The sequence below is a fragment of the Microplitis mediator genome, chromosome 7 (genome assembly GCF_029852145.1).
Source record: "Microplitis mediator isolate UGA2020A chromosome 7, iyMicMedi2.1, whole genome shotgun sequence".
NCBI classification, from domain to species: domain Eukaryota; kingdom Metazoa; phylum Arthropoda; class Insecta; order Hymenoptera; family Braconidae; genus Microplitis; species Microplitis mediator.
Genome location: NC_079975.1, coordinates 7,055,154 through 7,078,939, shown reverse-complemented (window position 1 = coordinate 7,078,939; position 23,786 = coordinate 7,055,154). Strand labels below are relative to the sequence as shown.

Below are 23,786 nucleotides of genomic sequence, written 5' to 3'. Positions count from 1 at the left end.
AAATACATTTGTAGTTTAAAACTATGAATCAAAAGAAGTTTTATGAATTGTTAAGGATAAACAAGAAATACTGTTTGAAATTTTGATTATAATTTTCCCCCAATAGTTGGAAACGTAGCGATAGAGCCAATAAATAGACAAGTACTTATTTTTTTTTTTCTTATATAATTAAAAAATTGAAAAAAATGGCAATTCAATTTATAAAAGTTGTCGATCTAATATAAATTATATGTTCTACTCATATAATTATGATAAAAAATTTTAACTTCAAGAATATTAATTCACTGGACTAATAACATTATCCAGAAAAGAATTTGATTTGATTTAGGCAATCCTAAATATATTTCAAGTTATTGAGAAAAAATATCAATATGTACACATCACAAAACCTTTCTTTATAAAAGTGTGAATGTATTAACTCAAAAAAAAATCGGTCTGTTAGTTGACCCTGCGGGCCAGCCCCAAAACTTTCCGCTGTTTTCGAGCTCAAGAACCTCGAAAACATTATTTTGAATACATTTTCGAGCTCTTCGAGCTCGAAAATACGTTTGTATGCTGTTGTTTTCGAAAAAAAATGTTTTTCACCATTTTTTCTCCAACGATATCTCTCAAACGAATAAACCGATTGAAACGGTTGAGGTGGCAATCGACGTGTTTTATCAAGTTCTAAAGCTGATCAAATTTTAAATTCGATTTATCGAGTCGTTTTTGAGATATTTCAGAAAAAATAAAAAATTTTTTTTTTTTTTATTCTTTCGACAACGGTTTCTCTGGAACGAATGAACCGATTTTGATGGTTGAGGTGGCATTCGACGCGGCTTATAAAGCTCTAGAGCCCAGTCCATTTTGGAATCAATCCATCGGGCACATTAAAAGTTATCCAAAAAAAACATTTTTGAATAAATTTTATTTTTGGAATATCTCTGAACGAGCCCTACCGATCAAGCTCAATTTTCTTACAGCTTCAAGATATTGACAAGCCGCGTCGAATGACACCTTAAAGTTCAAAATCGGTTCATCCGTTCAAAAGATACAGGTATTTACATACGTACGTACATACATACATACATACACTCGGACATCATCTTGAAATTAGTTAGAATAGCTTCCTAGGACCTCAAAACGTCGACATCTGATGGAAATTCGATTTTCGTAAATTGGACCGAAACCAATAACTTCCCGAATTATTGAAAATTTACAATTTTCTTAGCGGGAAGTTGAAAAAAAAAATTTGTATTAATAAAATTTACACCATAAATGTATGTCATAAATATATATATTTTTTTTTTTCGGCAAAAATTACCATACAGCGCATTTATTTTTCGGATTCATTGGAGAACCCAGTGGGCATTTAAAGTCATCTGAAAATTCTTTCATGTTTGATAATGATCCTACTACTCGAAATTCAGCTGGACTGTGATTGTCTCCTATTGCTTGTATTGTTGCAGCTTCAGGACGTTGTACAGAACACAAAGTATGACCTATACTAATCCAGAACATTTGTTCCGGTGTAAAATGATCAAGTCCAGGAAGCCGAGGTTCTGGTTTACTTGATTCCGTCAAATTTCTGTAAGCCAAATAAGCCAATTTGACACCTCCGTTGTCAGCAATATTTTCAGTAATAGTTCTATTTCCATTAACCTAAAGGAATAATAGAAATTTAATAAAATGTAAAGTTTTATATAACAAACTGAGCATTTTTTTGTGAATGGAAAAATTCTTTAGTCTTACATTCATTCCAACATCTTCAATAGTATAATTTCCATATTGTTCCTTCAAACACGTGGCTCTTTTCCAAAATTCTGCATTCGTTACCGGTTCCCACCAATTTTCAAAATTACCATCTTTATTAAAATCCTTTCCGGTCGAATCAAAACCATGTGTCATTTCGTGGCCGGTAAACCAACCAATTGATCCATAATTTATACATCGCGGACGATTGATATTAAAAAGAGCACCTTGAAGAATAGCACCGGGAAATCCTGAAAATAACAGATCAATTTTGAAATATAGTTCTTTATAATATAAAATAATGATTATTGATCACAGATTACATGTATATATATATTAGGGTGTTTTAAAATTAACATTTTTTTTTTTTTTTTTCAAGTCTTATGGTCTTAAAAGTTAGTCTTAGGTATTAGAAAAATCCTCTCAAAAGAGCAGCTCGAAAGCTCATTCCTGCTAAGAGCTCAACGAATATTAATTTTCTCATTTGAATTACATGTAAAAAAATTTTTTTTTGTTGTTTATATATAAAAGTATTTAAAAATTTTTTTTTGAAAATCAAAGTACATAGTCTTGTAGGAAATTGAATTCTCTACAAAAAAGCCCCTGAGTGTTTTCTTCGTACAACTAACAGAAAAAAAGTTATGAAGCTTGAAACAATAGTGAATTGAAAAGCTTAACGTGAAGATAATTTCCGGATTTTATTACGTGCACATGTTCATACGGTGAATCTATATACTATGTATAATCAGTAAGGTGTTTTAAAAAGATTTCTAAGATCTTACTTATTTTTCGTATAAATTTCGGAAAAAAAATATTTTTTCTAAGGATTAAAATATTTTTTCTTTCTGTATTTTTAAAATAAAAAGAAAGTTTTGTTTTGAAAGTAAGGAAAATTTTTCCCATGTGTTAAAAAAAAAATTGACAGTTAACATTAGTTCAGATTAAAAAACCTAAATTTCTATCAAAAAACTGTTTAACATAATGAAAGCATGAAGTTATACTATTTAATATAGTTTAAAGCTTCATAACTTTTTTTCTGTAAGTTCTCCGGAGAAAACACTCAGGAGCTGTTTGTAGAGAATCTAATTTCCTACAAGACTATGCACTTCGATTTTCGAAAAAAGTATGTTTTAATATTTTTATTTTGAAAAAACAAAAAAAAAAATTTTTTACATGCAATTTGAATGGGAAAATGAATATTCGTTGAGCTCTTAGTAGAATTGAGATTTCGAGCTGCTCTTTTGGAAGGATTTTTTTTATACCTAAGACTAACTTTTGAGACCATAAGAAAAAAAGTTTTTTTTTTAAATATATATATTTATATCGAGTGGGAGGGGCGGAGTACTTAAGGGAATACTAAGTTTTCGGGGACTTAAATACGTTAAATCTTTTTTTTTTATTAATATTTAAAGTAAGTAGAAAAATTTTTCTGTTGTTGTTCAAAAAAAATTTTCATTTTTGAGGGCAAAATGGAGTACCCTCAAAAAAGGAAAAAAAAATATTTTTGGATATTAAATAAATTTGATAGAATTAAATTTTCTTGTAAGTAATTTACATAAAGAAAAATTACATTTCACATAATTATTGGATACAACACTGAAAAAAAAAAAAAAAACTTTTTTTAAGTATCTGTGTGTTTGTATCTCCCCGAGTAAATATTTGTTTCATTATAGTAAAAATATACTCCAACCGTGTAATATTTTCTTGATTTGAGAATTTTTATACTTATTATAAGAAAATATACTTGGTTGAAGTATATTTTTACTAAGATTAAACAAATAGTTTTCTTGGGGGGATCCAAACACACAGATACTTGAAAAAAGTTTTTTTTTCTCAGTGCACGCTGAAAAACAAATGCTAACTATCATCATCTTGCAATAGGGAATGATTACCATCTGTATGTGATAATCATTATCGTTCTTTTATATTAACTATTCGTTTCTCGTATAGTAATAATCAATTTCGAAGTACAGTTCTTTATAATTTTTTAAATTTGTAATTGTTTTCTAGTGTATAGCCGCAATTACGGCCTTTTACACTTTTCGCCTTTATATCGCAACTGCTCTGCTTTTTCCTGCTTTTCATTGTGCGGCTGTCGCCCGACTTGTGCTTGTACTGTACTGTACCATTACGGTGATACCCTACCCCCCAACTTGACTGTGGGAGTATAGGGGCAAGGGAAACCACAGAGAAAACCATTGCCGATAAAATTCCCATTTTACCGATCACTAGATCCTCATCCCGCGCCTACCGGTCAGAGACCTCCGATCGAGCTCAACGCGTGGCTAAGCGATCACCTAACCAAGTAGCGATCATGCTCGATGCTGCTTAACTTGGGTGATCACCCGAGCCACTCGAGAACCGATCGGCTGCCTCTCCCCACTTACAGTTCTTTATAATAAAAAATAATGAATATTGATCAAAGATTATATATTAGGGTGCTTCGTTTGAGATGACTATTTTTTTTTCCAAGTCCCATGTCAAAATATCATTTTACACATTGAAAAAAAAATTCTCACCAAAGATGAGCTCTTAATTTTAATTTTAAGTACTCGCTAAATGAATTTGAAATTTTCCCATTTGATTAACACGTAAATTTTAATTTTATTTATTCAATTATCTATAGCTTTACGGCATTTCAAGATATTTGATTGACCATAGGTGGAAATCACAGAGGAATCCTTCCTTTTTGAAAGTGCTTGTAGCTAATTTATGTTGTGTAACCGAACTCACCGGTAAAAAATCTTAAAGCCAATTTTTTCTCAAATTTCATGGTTTCTTTTATTTTACTCACAAACCATCAAGTTCACGACATAATTGTACAGGACTTTTTTTGTAGGAAATTTGATTTCCTACAAAACAAGTTATGTAAGCTATTACCGTAGAGCTAGTAGTTTTCGAGATAAATCCAATTAAACATCTCAAAATTTGAAAAATCGCTGTTTTATCCAAGATTTTAGTACTTTTTGATAAAATTGTGGCCGAAGAAATATATGACATATCATGGTTAATATATCATCAAAAATATGTCATGTAAAACAAAACTGTCTCCTACTACGTTTCCTCCGTCTTTTCTTCATTTAATCTAATCGCCTCTGTTTGACCATCGGAAACTTTTTTAATTACTTTCTCTCTCAGTACAAAGATAATTGTTTCATACTTTTTCTATTTACATATGAATGTGTAATATGTATTTTTATATTTTGTTCTCATACATTATTTGTGTTTTCAGCAATGATTTTACCAAAAAGTACTGAAATCTTGGATAAAACAGCGATTTTTCAAATTTTGAGATGTTTAATTGGATTTATCTCAAAAACTACTAACTCTACGGTAATGGCTTACTTGACTTTTTTTGTAGGAAATCAAATTTCCTACAAAAAAAGTTCTGTACAATTTTGTCGTCAAGTTGATGGTTTGTGAGTAAAATGTAAAAAACCATGAAATTTGAGAAAAAATTGGCTTTAAGATTTTTTACCGGTGAGTTCGGTTACACAACATAAATTAGCTACAAGCACTTTCAAAGAGGAACGATTCCTCTGTGATTTTCACTTATGGTCAATCAAATATCTTGAAATGCCGTAAAGCTTATAGATAATTGAATAAATAAAATTAAAATTTACGTGTTAATCAAATGGGAAAATTTCAAATTCATTTAGCGAGTACTTAAAATTAAAATTAAGAGCTCATCTTTGGTGAGAATTTTTTTTTCAATGTGTACAATGATATTTTGACATTGGACTTGGAAAAAAAAAATAGTCATCTCAAACGAAGCACCCTATTATATATACATATCACATACGAATTATATTATACTGATGTAAGTAAAATGCATTAACAACAGTCGGATTCATGTACATCTCCCAGCTATTTTTATCTATTGGGATTCCGTGACGCCCAAAATTCATTTTATACGCATGCAATGTCATATTTAATATTGTATCTAAATAAGAATCTTTAGCACGTAGTTCCAAATTTTTATAAATTTCCTCAAATTTATTTTCATCCAAAATCCCATCATTATAAGCAATATGATTTATAATGGCCTCGGCTTTATCCAATGCATGTTTACGAGTTTTGTTATCCATCCAGTCAATCTACAATAATTATACAGGTCATTAATAGTTAATTAGTAATTGAAATCAAATTTTATTTTATCCAGAAAAACTTAATAGAAATAATTACTGTTTGCAAAGTTAGTTTCAATTGATTTTCAATATTATTAACCATTTCGGCAGTATTATTTTTAACGTCCTCATTAAAATATTTTTTAACATACAGAGAACCAATAACAAGAGGCACGTTGTTAGAGATATCTTCAAAACATTCTTTTGATCTGGCTTCTCTTCTTGTACGACCAGTAATGGTTGTCAAAAAATCTACTTGAATCTTGCGAATTTCCTTATTCAAAAAAAACACTGAATCTTGGATAAGTCTGACTCCTATGTAATTAGCTTGAGTTCGTTTTGAAGTTGTATTAATAAGTTTTTCAAATTCTGACATAAAGTAAGGAGCAGATACAATTACTGTTTCATTTTTGTCTACTATGGCAGAAGGCTTAAGGAGTTTGTTAATGTATTCCAACCAAGGAATACTTGGATATTTTTTTTCCAACTCAGTTATGGACATTGGATTATAATTGTTAGCAAAGCTATAATTATTTATTTCATGTAAACTTATCTGAAATATATATAAATAGTCATATTAATTTTGAAGAATTTCACGCTAAATCAGGAAAATTCATACACGGACCATTTTTTATTTTTGTGATATATTTTACTGAGTATTAAAAGTTGCTTTTGCGTAAATTCTTAATGATATTTTTAAATCGTAAATTTGTAAAATCTTTAAAAAATTCCCGAGATTTTCAAGATAAAAAAATATAAAATGTATTCAAATATTCAAAATTGTTCTCATACATTTTTAGTTGCTGAATGTCAAAATTCATACAAATAATTTGTTTTATAAAAGTTTAAAACCATTAATTTGTTTGGAAAATTTCAAATAATTTTTGATTTGATTGTAAACATCTAGATTATGTCGTGCGTTTCATAATTGAATACAAAATTTCATAGAATTTGAAAAGAAAGGATTCAAACTTCGATAAAAAAGTGATTTTTATACTTTCTTTTATAAAAAAACCCATATAAATAATTTTGAGTTTTCTTTTATTCTGAAAGCACATTTGAAGTTGAAAAGATAGTTTTTTTATTTTCACCAGTTATTATTTTTCATTAAAATTCAAAACTTTATAATTTCGAAACCTTTGCCGATAAATTTTAAACATGTCAATTACTTGAACCACTGAGTCTAAATGATAGATGTAGAAGCAATTTCAAATATATTTGCGAAAACATATAAAAATTAGAAAAATGAAAAATGGTCAGTGTTATAGCGTTAACTGTCCCTTATATTTTATAAGAATACTTGAGCTTCAATTACATTAGCTAATTTCATTTCGAACGAAAGTGATTCGTTTAGCTCTTTTTTAGCGGAGCGACGATCAGCTCCAAGGAGAACCGCAAGATCAATAATATACTTTTTATAGCTTTTTACTAATTTATTTTCTGGACCTTTCGTAATTATCGGAGGAAATAATCCGAAATAAGGCAATTTCAGCTACAATAAATTACAAAAAAATAATCTTTAAAATTTATAATAGTAGTTTATCGATCGAGTGCGATCGTGTTTAAGAAGTGAGGTGTGAAGATTGGTGGCCGAGCCGAAGGCGAGGATACCAACACACGAGCGTCTTAGACTCGATTGTACTAGATAAATAACTAGTTTTTGTGAGAGATATTTGAAATGTACTACATTAAGTGCCTATAAATGGCAGGTTATAACCCACATTTATTCATTTGGTAAGATTGTTTTGAGTATTTGTTGAAAATGAGAGAGAAGTCGATAAGTGTATTAATTAATATAATGATATATAAAATTTGTCACAAGATGGCTCGTTGAGTTACTTCGATATTTTTTGGTCGTTTGCTATTTCACATGTTACCAAAAAATATTTTTTGATCCGTTGATGACGTCACTATTAGAACGATTACGTATCTTTTTTTCCAGCTGTATCTTATCTAATATTTTTAGCTGCCGACTATAGGCGCTAAATGTCGTAGATTTCAAGTGTCTGTTACAAAAAAGGTTTTTTTAAATTTAAAATATGTGAAGCTCACAGTTAAGACTCGTTTTGTATTATTATTAATATCAGTATCCATTAAAAAACCAAAGAGATAATTAACTGAGTATCCCATCTCCCGTAACGTGTATATGGAGTTTGTCCAATGAAAAGCATCTTCTTTCCATTTAAGACCTTCTAATACTGGCCAGCCTCCTAATTTATTTAATTTACTTAACAAAGGACTCAACCCGTTTTCTTCAATATCAGCTGTAAGAATTTATTTCGTTAAAATATAGAAAATTTTTTCCATAATCAACGTATATTTCATTAAATACTAACTTTCATTCATGCAAATATCATAAAAAGTTTTAATAAGTCTTTGTAACTTAGACGTCTTTGGCGAAACAGTTTCTTCTACTATTTTTTTCAACTGTTCTTGAACCTGATCGTTCAGAATAGTGAAAATATCTATTTTGTCCTTGTCGCCAGGTATATTAGTTAAGTTAACAAAATTACCGCACGCAAACTTATAAAAGTTATCACATGGATTAACACTCGGATCCATGTATTTGAGAATTCTTGATGCTATAATACATAAATATTAATTGCTTACGGTACTTTACCAGTTGCATATTCAAGGTAAGAAATTATTCAATTTTTTTCATCAAACTTTTTATTACAATGATACTAAAAGGTATTTTATGAAACTCATGCAGAAGAATATGGTGCTAACTGGCTAAAATCAGCCTCTTAAAATTTCATATGAAAATACAATCCTTTTTATTGGTCAAATAAGTGGTTTAATATATAATAAAACACTTATTTCTATATTGTACCAGTAAATTTGAGTGAAATGGGCAGAGTATATCCCTACTTAATGATTCAAGCCAATAACGAATCTAAGACCCGTAGCTTTTATGACGTCATTTTGAATTTAGCTACCTTATGAACATGACCAAAATTTCTAGACTGCACATGCGCATTCAATTAATCAGCAAATTCAGGTATGGGATCAATGCAACGTCAGCTGAATTTTTATAACCTTACATATCCTTATTAATTGATACGATAAAACGCCAGTATTTCATTAATTATCATTTCTCGTAAAATTGAAGAGAATATCTTTAGGAATTTTCGTTTTTTTTTTTTCAAATAGAAAGATTAAAAATTATCATTTCTTGAAAATATGTAATAAAAACTATGATTTTTGTTTAATAAAAATGAAAAAAAGGAGAATTAATTAGGAGATAATTGGCGGATAAACTTCTTTAATACATATTTTTACTATTAAATAGATAAGCTTTTTACTTAAAGTTAATAAAACTTACCAGTATCAACACATTCTGGAGTACGACAAATATCAACTGAAATTTTAACGACAAATTTAAATTGTAAATTGATAAATATAATTTTTTTAATTGAATGAATAAAAATAAGTATTTTTCATAATACAAAAAAAATACCTGTTTCTGTAGGTAATCCGTAACATGACGAAATTATAGTGATAAAAAATATTAAAAGCCTTAGTTCCATATACGACCTACTTCTTCGTCTAATCACGTTACCAAAAAAAAAGTTTATTTTATTTTAATAAATAATTACATTGTCATACTCATTGAACAGATTAATTCGATATAATGATAATGATGTAATCAATTTTTTTTATTCAAATAGTTTTTATTTAAACTTACTTGACAAGATTTATCGTCATGCTATGTTTTGTTGTTTGAACTACCGTATTATAGATGTACTAAGTTTTAAGAATGTTTCAAGCACAAAAATTGCAAAAGAACTAACGGAAAACATACTTCTTTCTAGTTAATATAGTAGTGTCTACATGTAATATCTGTGTTGCTAGAACACGTATTTAAAAATAAACTTGGATCATATATGTGCGCATCGACAATTTTTATTGATTTTGGAATTGGGATATAATTTTTAATCGTTTTTTGGGATTTCCAATTAATTTAAAATTTATATAGATAAATATGTATTTAGATGATCTAAAAAAAATAAAATTTCTCTTATCATCTCAAAAGTTTCTTTTATATATATGTATATATATTAGGGCGTTTCAAAAAAAACAAAAAAAAATTTTTTTTCTCGGAACCAGGCTCAAAAGTTTCGTCTAGACGCCAAAATAGGCCTCTGAATATATAGGCCCATAATATTAATATTACGGTTGTCCGCATCACACTTTTCGATTTCCCATAAGAATAACACAGGAAAAAATTTTTTTTTTCTTATGATTTTAAAAACTAATGAACCATAAATTGCATTGTAATGTCCATCAAATGTTTTTGTAGAAAATTGAATGCTCTACAAAAAAATCTGTCTATCGGTTGACCCTACGGGCCAGCCCTAAAACTTCCCGCTGTTTTCGAGCTCCTCAAGCTCGAAAACATTGTTGTGAATATATTTTCGAGCTCTTCGAGCGCGAAAATACTTTTCTAACCCATTGTTTTCGAAAAAAACCGTTTTTTAGCATTTCTTGCTCCCACGATATTTCAGGAACGAATTGACTGATTTTGATGGTTGAAGCGGCAATCGACGTGTTTTATTGAGTTCTAGAGCTGATCAAATTTTGAAATTGTTCGATTGAGTCGTTTCAAAGATATTCGCAAAAAACCATTTTTTATCATTTCTTTCTCCCACGATAACTTTCGAACGAATTATCTGATTGAGATGGTCAGGGCGGCAATCGACGCGTTTTATTAAGTTCGAGAGCTGAATAGATTTTTAAGTCGATCGTTCAAGTCGTTTCTGAGAAATCAATAAAAAACTAAAAAAATTTTTTTTTTTTTCCGTAATTCGCCAATATTTTTGAGTCTACTTGATCAAACGATCTGAAATTTTCAGAAAAGTTGATGGCCAACAAACTCTTTCGATTGCCGCCTTAACCATCCAAATTGGTGCATTAGTTAAAAAATTATAGACCGGTCACACACACACACACACACACACACACACACACACACACACACACACACACACACACACACACACACACACACACACACACACACACACACACACACACACACACACACACACACACACACACACACACACACACACACATACATACAGACACTCGGACATCATTCTGAAAATAGTCAGAATAGCTTCCTAGGACCTCAAAACGTCGACATCTGATGAAATTTCGATTTTCGCAAATCGGGGTGAAAACAATAACTTCCCGAATTTTTCGAAAATCGTCGATTTTCTTAGCGGGAAGTTAAAAAGTCTCTTATCACTTTTTGATAAATCTATCTGTTCGAAAGTTATTGGAGCTAGAAGTCAAATCTACAGTAAATTTCGAGATACTTTTACTTTTCCAGCAAAACTATCAGTCTCATCACAAAATGTTATCGGACCTTTTTTGTAGACATTTTTATTCCCTACAAATTATTTCCAATGAAGTTTTTTGAAATTCTGCATTGTTTTCTAGTTATTTTTATTTTAATGCCAAGATTATAAAAATAATAGTCTTCTAATTGATTTTGAGAACTTAACGTTAAAATGAAAATAACTAGTAAACAATGTGGAATTCGAATGAACTTTATTGAAAATAATTTGTAGGAAATAAAATTGTCTACAAAAAAGGTTGAACAACATTTTGTGATGAGACTGATAGTTTTGCTGGAAAATTAAAAAGATCTCGAAATTTACTGTAGATTTGATTTCTAGCTCCAATAACTTTCGAACAGATGGATTTATCAAAAAGTGATAGGAGACTTTTTTTGTAGAGCGTTCAATTCTCTACAAAAATATTTGATGGATATTACAATGCAATTTATGGTTCATTAGTTTCAAAAGTCAGAAGAAAAAAAAATTTTTTTCCTGTGTTATTCTTATGGGAAATCGAAAATCGCGATGCGGACAATCTCAATATTAATATTATGAGCTCATACTTTCAGAGGCCTATTTTGGCATCTAAAGGAAACTTTTGAGCCTGGTTCCGAGAAAAAAAAAAATATTTGTTTTTTTTAAAAAGCCCTAATATATATATTTATCTATATAATTTTTTCGTTAATTGTAATTGCAATGAAATATTTCAAAACTAATCACAATTTGAAGAGCGATAAAATTATTATTGAACATACACACACACACACACACTATTTCAAACGATAAGTCATTAAATGACTCATTTATTTTTTAGGATTTGTTAGTAGGGTAGGGAGGGGCAAGTTGTGCAATCGAAATATTTCGAAAACTAAGCAACTTACAACAAAAGTTTAAATGATGAAAAGAAAGGGTTACGGGAGGAGAACACATTGCGTGATTATCAATTGCTATCCGGTGATCAGGCTAATTGACAGAACGCTTTGTTTTTTTTCGCGTCAAAAAACAAAAAAAATCGGTCTATCGGTTGACCCTGCGGGCCAGCCCTAAAACTTCCCGCTATTTTTAAGCTCCTGGAGCTCGAAAACATTATTGTGAATACATTTTCGCGCTCTTCGAGCTTGGTAATACTTTTGTAAGCTGTTTTCGAAAAAAAACTTTTTTTACCATTTTTTCACCAACGATACTCTTAAACGAATTGACTAATTGAGACGGATAAGGTGACGCGTTTTATAGTTCTAGAGCTGATTAGATTTTGAAATCGATCGATTCAATTTTTTTGTAGTTATTCGAAAAAAAACGTTTTTTATTATTTCTTTCATCAACGATGTCTTATACAACGTTAAGACGCGGCTTATAAAATTAAAGAGCCCAGTTGATTTTGGAATCAATCCATCGAGCACATTACATGTTATCCAAAAAAAACATTTTTGAAAAAATTTTATTTTTGGAATATCTCCGAACGCACTTTACCGATCAAGCTTAATTTTTCACAGTTTGTAGGAATTACTAAGCCGCGTCGAATAACACCTTGACGATCAAAATCGGTTAATCCGTTCAAAAGTTACAGAATATTTACATACGTACGTACGTATAACATACATACATATATACACTCGGACATCATCGTGAAATTAGTCAGAATAACTTCCTAGAACCTCAAAACGTCAAGGTCTGATAGAAGTTCGGTTTTCGAAAATCGGACCGAAACCAATAACTTTCCGAATTTTTGAAAATTTTCAATTTTCTTAGCGGGAAGTTAATAAAACAATAGCTTTTCAGAATTTTTCTCCTTTACTCGTATGAAAATACTTTTTCGTGATCACATGAGTATTCAAAGATAACTTAATCATTGCTCTTTCGATCATATATTGTTATTTATTTATAACTCTTATCATTTTTTAATAACTCAAATTTTACTTTGTTGCCTCATTTGGGACTAGTTGAGCAAGGCGCGCTGAATGCATTAAATGCGTGCCGAGCGTTGGTCTAACCTATATGTTTGTATACATGCAATTGTGATAATGACAAATAGTATATTACACTACAAGGGAAGAAAGTTGAAATTCCTGCCCTGTGTGATATGATGCCCGAGGCGAAGCCGAGGGCATCATATCACACAGGGCAGGGCTTTTAACTATCTTCCCGTGTGGTGTATACGATTTTTCTTTATACCTGGTCGAAAGTACGTTTATTAATTACATTTTTGAATACTATAAACAACACAACCACGTTCTGCCTTCAGCTGACAGGTCGGCCATGTTTTTTTTATTTGCTCCCTATTGACGCGCCTCTTTCGGACATACATAAAACTTTAATTTTTTTCCGTCTCCCTTTTTTTTTTTGTTGCGTTTTTGATGCCTGCCCCGCGACATTTGAAAGCACGAGCGAAGCGAGTGCGTCTGGTCGGCGGGGGCAGGCATCAAAAACAAAACAAAAAAAAAGACATAATTATACTTATAAAAAATAAAAATAAAAAATAATTATTTTTTTTCGAAAGAAATAAATTTATGCCTATGAACAAGATTTTTTTCCTGCCAATAAATAATATATAAATGAATACATAATCTTTCAATAATTAACCTCGCCTCTGCATCAAAATCTTTTATCACCTCATCCTCGTCCATAGAGTCATCAGATGATACTTTTTCAGTCATTTTATTATTGCAAGTACACTGTTTACTTAAAATATCACAAACAACGAGACACGAAAACACTGACGTACATATAAATAAAGCAACGATCTATGATGTTATCGTCAAAAATTTTATTGATAAAGTGGTAGACGTTCAGTAGATGGCAGCAGCCGGCTGTTTCCGTAGGCACGAAAAAATTTTTTGCTCCCGGCGATGTAAGTGGGGCGCGTGTAACTCCACTAGGAGAGGGAAATGAGACTTTAGGCCTTAAAATTAGGGAGGGAAGTGCGTACTTTCGACTAAGGGATAAAGAAAAATGATTTAATAATTTGTGATTGTTAATCATCTAGCAATATTTTTGGTCTCATAATTAGTCACTTCTTTCGTTTGATATTGATTTATTTAATAATTATTCTTAAATATATAATTCTAAATACAAAAAGAGTAATAATAATTCAAAGATTGGGAAGTTTTAATTTTGTTTGATTTTATTTTAAATATCAGAGTTATAACAATGATATAAGTATGCAACAATCATAATAAATAAATGTTTGCTTGTTAATCACGATTTTATGTTGTATTCATATCATTTTAAACAGTCATTCCATTTATTTTAGCCATTGCACAACTAGCCCCTTACTATGTTCAACTAGCCCCACTAGTGTGTGTGTGTGTGTGTGTGTGTGTGTGTGTGTGTGTGTGTGTGAAGACATTTTTTGCGTTTTATAAGCTTTCCAAACTTGATACTCTGAGTGGGCGCAGTTTACCCCGCTTTTACACCGGTATTTTAACACCGCCGAATTACTCCTCCTGTCCTCCTACTCATTTTAGCACCGCGCGGATTTAAAATGAGTCCATTTTTAACACCACTCTTTTTACAGTGTAAATCTATATTTATAATTGGGTCTTTTATTTTAATAGTTTGAATGTATTTATAAAAAAAAAATTAGTATTATTAAAATTTGCACTATAAACCTATGTCATAAATATTTTTTTTCTTTCGCGAATGATTACCATACAGCGCATTTATTTTTTGGATTCATTGGAGAACCCAGTGGGCATTTAAAATCATCTGAAAATTCTTTCAAGTTTGATAACGATCCTAGTACCCGAAATTCTCCCGGACTGTGATCATCTATAAGTAACCAAGCATTCAAAGCTTCAGGTCGTTGTAAAGAGCACCACATTTGTCCAACACTGATCCAAAACATTTGTTTCGGTGTGTAACGTTCAAGTCCCGGAAGTGGTGGTTCTGGTTTCCGCGATTTTGCCCAAGTTTTATAACTTAAATAAGCTATTTTTATTCCTCCATTGTCAGCAATATTTCCATTAAGAGTCTTTAATCCACTTATCTATAAAAAATATAACAGAATCACAATAAGAAATAATTCAAAACATCAAACTTTGTAATTATAAAACATCTTATTTAATGTTACGTTTTTTTCAACTTCTTTGACTATATAATTGTTATATTGATCAATGAAACAACGCGATTTTTTTATATATTTTTTATTCGTCGATGGTTCCCACCAATTAACCATGTTGCCGTCTTTGTCAAACAACTTTCCTGTAGTATCAAAACCACGTGTTATTTCGTGGCCAATTAAACAACCGATTGCACCATAATTCATGTATCGCGGGCGGTTTTTATTGTAAAAAGCACCTTGAAGAATAGCTGCTGGAATTTCTAAAAAAAAAATACCATAACAATTTTTATCTAGTAGTTATGGAAAGTACACTGTAAAAAATTTGCGAAGTGAACGTGGATTAAATCCACCCGTGTTCGGGTGGAAAAATTCGTTGCGAAAACGTTCTAAAAACGTTCCTGACAATGAACTTCGAAAATTGAGACAATTCTGAACTTTAAAATAATTAGAAGTGTGAGAAATTTTCAACTAGTGTGGACTTTCCTTGCAGGTTTCTATTTTTTTTAAATTTTTTAAGCAAAAAACTGATCTTCCCAAAAAGTTCTAATCAAAGTCAAAAACTGTTCATAAATATTTTTTCAAATCATTTTCGTTTTTTTTTTCTATAATTAATTCCTTTTTTTTTAAAGTTTTTCAAACCCAAAAAATTGTCAAATCAAATTATTTTTGCTCAAAAAATGGAAAAATACTCGCAGGAAAGGCCTACACCAGTTGAAATTTATTCAATTCCTAATTTTGTTACTCCAAAGGGGAGTTTATTTTAATATTAAAACTCCAAATCGGAGTGAATGCGAATTAAAATAAAATCCAGACCACTCCGAATTCACTCCCGATTTTTACAGTGTAATAATTATTTGAATTAATTTATTAATTATGAACTGTTCTTACGAATGATATTTTGAAAGGCCAAATAAAATGCATCAACATCTATTGGATCTACGTAAGTCATCCAATAATTTTTATCAATTGGTATTCGAAATTGTCTAAGGATTGTGTCAACGTTGTATAATTTTAAATTCAATATTGCTTGTAAGTACGAATCAGTATCATTGAGCTGAAAATTTTTGAAAATTTCTTCCAATTTTTCATCATATAAAAGCTCATCTGCGTATCCAATATGACTTATCATGGCATCTGCTTTAGCTAAAGCGTGTTTTCTTGTGCTTTCATCCATCCAGTCAACCTATAATAGTAACACTGCATGTTAATTACTTGCAACGATTTTTAAATTACAGTAGACATGAATATATAAATTGTCATTTACTGTTTTCAAAGTTTTTTTCAACTGATTCTTTATATCATTAACCATTTCGATGGTATTATTTTTAGCGTCTTTGTGAAAATATTTTCTTACATACAGAGCGTTAATAATTGGAGACATTTCACTCGAAATTATGCTTAAGCATTCATTTGATCTGGGCACCCTTTTTGTAAGACCGGTTGTTGCTGCCAAAAAATCGAATTGTTTTTCGCGGATCTCATTATTCAAATACGGCACCGAATCAACAATAACCCTCCATATTATGTAATTAGCTTGAGTTCGTTTTGAAGTTGTATTAATAAGTTTTTCAAATTCTGATATGAAATTTGGATAATGTACACATATTTCTTCATTTTTATCTAAAATCACATGAGGATCAAGAATTTTGTTAAAGTATTCTAACCAAGGAATACTGGGATATTTATTTTCTAATTCAGCTATAGTCATCAGTTCAAAACGTTTAGGTGCTGCTTTTTCATTTTGCAAACTAATCTGAAATTATAATTTCATTATTACTGTGTGTCTATGATTTGAAATGTCAAGATGTGTCCCATAATAATCGCCTACACTGTAAAAAGTTTGAGGTGAATATAGACTTTATTTTTATCTCCGAAGTTACTCCGTCACTTGGAGTTCCGAAGTTTAAAAAAAAATCACTTCGCATACGGAGTAAACAGGGAATTTTTTTTTTCAATGAAGTGATTTCAGAGTGATGTGGATTGTGTTTCGATCCGCATCCACCCCAATCCGGAGTTTTAATATAAAAATAAACTCCAGAGTAAATTTCACTCCGAGGGAATTAAATAAATAAAAAATTACATGGAGAAAAATGGAGATAAAAAATGTACGAATTTTTATTATGCACGGAGAAAAATGTTGGTTCAAAATTTACCAATTTTTATTATGCTGTCGATAGTGATTCGAGTGGACAAATATCCGGTTATTAACCGGTAAGTTATTTGGCTATTTAACCGGTAAAATATTAATTTAAATGATAAATATCTACTTGCGTTGAATGTGTATATAGTTTACTATACTAAGTTTTAAAAGCAATATGGCGTATTGAATTTTTATTTATTGAAAAAATTATTTAAAAAAAATGAAAAATAAATTTTATTTTTAAAAAACTTGATAAACTTTAAGTGCAATTTAAAAAAAATATTTTTGGTTCTAATTTAATTATTGAAAACAAATAAAAAAAAATTGAAAACTTCGGCTAACTTCAGTAAAATAAAAAAAATAATAAATTGCATTCCGCAGATTCGAACCTCGGTCGATGAATCTCAAATTCTTCTGTTCAACCAACTTTGTTATAACAGAACTCAACAGAAGGTCGTATTTCAATACTAAAGCTGCATTTGACAAGATCCGCGAATAACCTTGATCAATGTTTCACTTTTATCATTGTTAACTATTTATTTATTAACTCAATAATATTGAAAGATAATAGATAATTGCTAATAATTTTTAGTCTACATTGTACACATTTTCAATCGCACATCAACGCCACCCACGGAACAAAAGTAACTATTTTGGTTATTTGTCCGGTAAATAACCTGCTGAAAATTGGTAAAATAAGTAAAATATTTATTTTACCGGTAAATTCTCTTCCCTAGCTGTCGACGAAACTTGAAACAGGAAGGGAAGCATCCAAAAAATTATTATGCTGTACCATAATACTTACTACGCGCGAGACACTTATCGATAAGATTTAATAAAAATTACTTCCATACATTATAATAGTTGTGATGCGGCATAATAATTTTTCATAAGAGCATAATAATTTTTTGGATGCTTCCCTTCCTGTTTCAAGTTTCGTCGACAGCATAATAAAAATTGGTAGATTTTGAACCAACATTTTTCTCCGTGTGCTGTCGACCAAACTTCAAACAAGAAGTTGGGTTGCCAAAAAATTATTATGCTGCACCACAAACGAAATTATACATTTAAAACTTATTGATAAATTGTAATGAAAAATATCTGTCTAAAATAGGAATCATAGTCGAGAATAAAAAATTTTCAGAGGCTCACAATAATAATTATAGTACAGCATGATAATATTTTGGTGACTCAACTTCCTATTTCAAATTCGATTGACAGCATAATAAAAATTCGTACACTTTTTATCTCCATTTTTCTCCGTGTATCCACTTCGCAATCGGCCCGGATTTTTACAATGCAGTACATCTATGATAAGACACCCAAGTGACTGTTAGTGTCTCATATATTTTAATAATGTAAAAATAAATCTGAGAAACCAGAAAAGATCAGCTTTAATATCTCACTGATTTATCGGACAATACTCTTTGTAAAAAATTATATTTTAAAAACAATCTTACATTAGCTAATTTAATTTCAAATAAAAGTGCTTCCTTGAGTTCATGTTCAGCAAACTGACGTTTAGCCCCAAGAAGAACTGCAGTATTTATCATATATTTTTTATATTCTCTGATTAGTTTATTCTCTTGTTCACTTGATAATAATTCACTATCAAATGCCAACTCAGGTGAATTTATCTGTAATAATAAAAAAAACCATTACATCTTGAATTACAGTATCAAATGTAGACTGTATAAATAACTATTTTTATCAGGGTATAAAGATAAACATTTAATACTTATTATTATAGACTCACGTTAATAACTTTTCTTGTATTGTTTTTGTAATCACTTTCGATTTCAAAGCCAAAAAGATATTCTACAGAGTAGCCCATATTTCGTAATAAATAGAGAGAATTGGTCCAGTTGAAAGTATCTTCGTTCCATTTATTTCCTTCTAAAACGGGCCAGCCTCCTAATTTATTTAATTTACTTAGTAAAGGAGACAGTCCGTCCTTTTCAATAGCAACTGTAAGTATTGATTACATTAATTTCATTAATTTTACAAGCAATCATCAATACGGTATATGAAATTCTAATAAGTAATTAACAATTAAATGTACTGACAGTGATTCATGCAGATGTTGTACATAGTATTAATAAGCCTAAAAGGCTTCGACATATTTTGAGAAATATTCTCTTCAATGATTGATTTCAATTGTTTGTGAACTTGGTCAGTGATAGTACTGAAAATGTCCACTGAATCCTTGTCATCGGGAATCTTGGTAGTAGTTATGAAATTCCCGCATGTAAATTTATAAAAATTATCACACGGATTAACTGTGGGATCCATGTATTTGATAACTCTCGATGCTATAACAACAATTATTTGACATACATATTAATAATTATTGTCAATCTTATAAAGTATTCGGGTAAATTTTTGAATTCTTTGAAAAAACTGGATTCTATCTCAAATATATTCATATTATACCCAAATAAAAACGATATTTTTAGTATACTTCTGAATAGATTAATTTTAGTCAATACCCAAATTAAGGTACCCGCGGGTAATAAGGCCTAAGTGACAGAAATGATATTTAAAATAATCGCCTCCGCTAAAGGCTACTCTAGTAGAAGGGTCTTGCATAGAGATGTTACGACAAGTTTATAGAGTCTCGATACTACGTTCCCTGTCTTCTATATTTCATCATCCGTCATATGCTGTCGTAGCGCAGAAGAAATTATAAAAAACGATCTAGTCTTCTGTCTTTAAAAAAGTATTGTTGCTAAATTTAAGTGATGATTCGTCTCTAATACCAATTTTATTAAGCATAGTTTAACTATTACAATTTGTTTAACCCGTAGGCCATTACCCTATCGTAGTAAAATAAGGCCTATTCGTATGGTTTTTAGACGTTTAATTTTTTGTTTGTTTATGGTAAAAACTACCATTACTTAATTATATTTTATGGCTACACGGAAAAAAATGTTGACTCAAAACCTACCAATTTTTACTATGCTGTCGACCAAACTTGAAACAGAAAGTGAAGCATCCAAAAATTTATTATGATCTTATGAAAAATTATTATGCTGAATCACAATTATTATAATGCAGGAAAGTAATTGTTATTAAATCTAATTGATAAGTGTCTCCCGCGTAATAATTATTATGATACAGCATAATAATTTTTTTGATGCTTCCCTTCTTCCCATACAGGAGCTGCCAGAGTTGAACAACGGGCCCCTACTTGGCCCAGCACTGGGGAACCTAGCTTTGGCACACCTATATTTGCCCAGGCTTGGGCCAGGACTGGGTAACCTAGCCTTGGCCGTCCAATGGCAACCCAGACTTGGGCCAAGACTGGGTAACCTAGCCTTGGCCGTTACAATGATTACCCGGGCTTGGGCCAAGACTGGGTAACCTAGCCTTGGCCGTCCAATGGCAACCCAGACTTGGGCAAAGACTGGGTAACCTAGTCTTGGCCGTCCAATGGCAACCCAGACTTACGCCAAGACTGGGTAACCTAGCCTTGGCCATCCAATGGCAAGCCAGGCTTGGGCCAGGACTGGGTAACCTAGCCTTGGCCGTTACAATGATTACCCGGGCTTGGGCCAAAGTAGGATTACCCAAGTTTGGATATACCCATGGTTTATACAAGTAGATCATATAAATGTACCAGTTCAACGTTAGTAGGTTCGTCCAGTAGCTACCGTTCGGACCCAGTAATCAGAAGGACGGCAGTTCGCGCCCAGAGTCCAGCAGAATTTCCACCGAGTTTTTTTCACATCATTTACCTCCCTTAAATAATTAAAACGTTAATGATCATGAATTCTACGAGGTTAATAATAATAAATTTTTTTTAATTAAATTTATTCGTTTCCTGGAAGCCTGGGCCAGGTCTGGCAACCAAGCATGGGCCAGGTCTGGTAACCAAGCATGGGCCAGGTGTGGCAACCAGGCTTGGCCCGAGATTATCATTCCAGGCTTCTACCAAAGCTGGGCCAAGACTGGCTTACAAGCCTGGCCCAAGGTTCTACAAAGTTGGGCCAAGTCTGGGCCAAGCTTGGGCCCGTGGTACTTTCCTCTCTGGGTTGTTTCAACTTTGGTCGACAGCATAGTAAAAATTGGTAAGTTTCGAGCCAACATTTTTCTCCGTGTAATGTATTAAAATAAAGATTAATGATCCATTTCGATAATTAAATGCAATATTTTCGATTCTATTTAAAATCTCCCTTAACTAGGCCTTATTACCCACCGGTACCTTTTATTGAAAAAAAAAATCGGCCGAAAATTTTAAACTCCGATCTCGTTAATATGAAATAAGACAGTGAAACCTGCTTTCGCCACATTGATTTTAAGTTCTATCTGATAAAATTGATAGGTTTCTCTATGAAAATTTTTAACTGATGTTTTAGAAAAGTAAAGAAAGATGTTAAGATTATGAAATAGATATTAATATTAGGATTTTCAAGTATATGGAAATTTTATCCAAAATGTCTTATTTAACTTGATTATGAAAAATTTAAAAGACCATTTAACCTGATTTTTTTTCAATATGTAAAAAGTAACAAAACAGTCTTCTTTTGGTAAGAAAAATTCATGGGTATACTTAAAACCTCAATTGCTTTGAGGATCATTCGTAAAATATATCTAAATGTTACTCAATCTCTTTGAAAAATAAGGTCGCTTTTTAACTATGATTGGATTTCAGATCAACCAAGTTATTCAAAAAATTGAATTAAAAAATTTTTTTTCCGAAGAACTTATAAATCATAAAATTAATTGACCTCAAAATTTAACTGAAACTGTCTCAATGCACCCCTTTGATTACTGAAATTGCAGCTTAAAAGCGCATTTTTTATTTAATTTTGCGCAACTATGTATCTTCAGAACTAATCTGAATACATTTAGCGACATATATGTATAGTAAATTTTAATAAATTACTATCTATTGTTTAATATATTATTTTTATTAATTTAAAAGAGAATAATACTTACCGGTATCATTACATTCTTGTGTGAAGCAAGTGTTTGAAGCTTTAGCTGTATTGCATAAAAAATTAATATTTAAAATAAAAATAACCATGATAACATTACACCACAGACATCAACGAATAATACCTGGTTTTGTAAGGTTTCCTTTGCTTAATGGAATAATAGCAATAAAAATAATTAAAAAACTTTTTTCTGAAAACAACTTTTTCTTTCCCCAAATCATATTTCTAATAAATAATTTAAAAAATTTTAACTAGCTAATTATACTGTAATGTGTAACTCTACCAACAACTACGATAGTACACCATAGGATAATAACAAATGTTCGTTATTGTTATAAATTAAAGTCAAATATTAAACTTACTGGTTAACATTCAACATAATTATAATTTTTTGTGTTTTATAAGTATATAAAAAATAAAAATATTTTTTTTTTATAATCGATCCGAACAGTGTCGCCACGACTACTCAAATCAATTCAGTTTAAGATATTAATGTTACTTAAATAGTCGATGAAACGTTCATTTACATATATATATATACTAAATCTGACGGGTTATATATGTGTAAGTTTATATATACATAAAATTTTAAAGTACTAATTAGACAAAGCTTTAACACAAAAATTTTATTATAAAATCAGTTGATTGATTTAAAACATTTTATTGCTCTCCTGGTTATAGAATTGTTTTTTAAGTAATTAAAAAACATAATTAAAGAGACGGTGATTAGTTTTTTAAATGTTCACAAGTAAAAATAAAGATAGCTTTTAATTGAATTATTAATTATAAGAGTAATTAAATAAGATGCAAGTACACTTGTGTTATCAAAGTTCACTTTAAAAAAAACATTATTTTTCAAGAGATTAGAAAAATCTGGTTTCTTCTAGTTCTTATAACATGTATCATTAATCATTTAAATTATTTTATTTATATATCGACTTATGATTAAAATTATTGGGGATACATCTATCTGTTCTATTTATAGTCATTGATGATTCGAATTATACTATATGTTTGTAATTTAAATTCTTTTTATCAATTTCATTTGCTTCTTCCGTGTAAAAAAAAAAAAAGAACCTTGACTTTTGTGAAACAATTTTTAAACTTCTAATACTATAAATGAACGTTTTTAAACTTTTATGTAATTTTTTTTGTAACTCTATTAAAAATAATAAATTTTATCATTTTTTTTTCAGTGAATACGGCAAGAAAAATCTGATTTTCAACTATTTCTGAACTTTTTTTTTAATCATATTTTTATGGTATTAAGCCAATCGATCGATCCTTTGAATTTTCAAAAATTTAAAAAACATTCAAAAAAAGGTCATCGTTATGTCACGTTTTGAATAGTTAACGCTTTTTCAACCTTTTTTAACAATTTTTTTTTTCACGGGCTACTGCTTTCATAAAAATGGATTTTTCAAGTATTAAATCTTATTA

The 23,786-nt window shown here is 30.3% G+C and overlaps 2 protein-coding genes across 2 annotated transcripts; both read right to left on the bottom strand.

Annotated features, from left to right (window-relative positions):
- Positions 1-1,271: 1,271 nt before the first annotated feature.
- LOC130671270 (neprilysin-2-like) lies at positions 1,272-9,715 on the bottom strand. The gene is made up of 10 exons (XM_057475053.1): positions 9,547-9,715; positions 9,319-9,407; positions 9,184-9,219; positions 8,195-8,440; positions 7,911-8,122; positions 7,174-7,350; positions 5,917-6,411; positions 5,534-5,828; positions 1,732-1,982; positions 1,272-1,641 (listed from the first exon to the last, which is right to left on the bottom strand). The coding sequence occupies exons 1-10, from the start codon at positions 9,564-9,566 to the stop codon at positions 1,300-1,302; spliced, it is 2,163 nt and encodes a 720-aa protein (XP_057331036.1). The 5' UTR covers positions 9,567-9,715; the 3' UTR covers positions 1,272-1,299.
- Positions 9,716-13,335: 3,620 nt separating this feature from the next.
- LOC130671075 (neprilysin-2-like) lies at positions 13,336-22,725 on the bottom strand. Its single transcript, XM_057474766.1, has 10 exons — positions 22,709-22,725; positions 22,471-22,571; positions 22,348-22,392; positions 19,473-19,718; positions 19,163-19,374; positions 18,867-19,043; positions 16,531-17,019; positions 16,155-16,449; positions 15,276-15,526; positions 13,336-15,191 (listed from the first exon to the last, which is right to left on the bottom strand). Exons 1-10 carry the CDS (start codon positions 22,723-22,725, stop codon positions 14,850-14,852), a joined length of 2,175 nt encoding a protein of 724 aa, XP_057330749.1. The 3' UTR covers positions 13,336-14,849.
- Between the last annotated feature and the right edge of the window lie 1,061 nt (positions 22,726-23,786).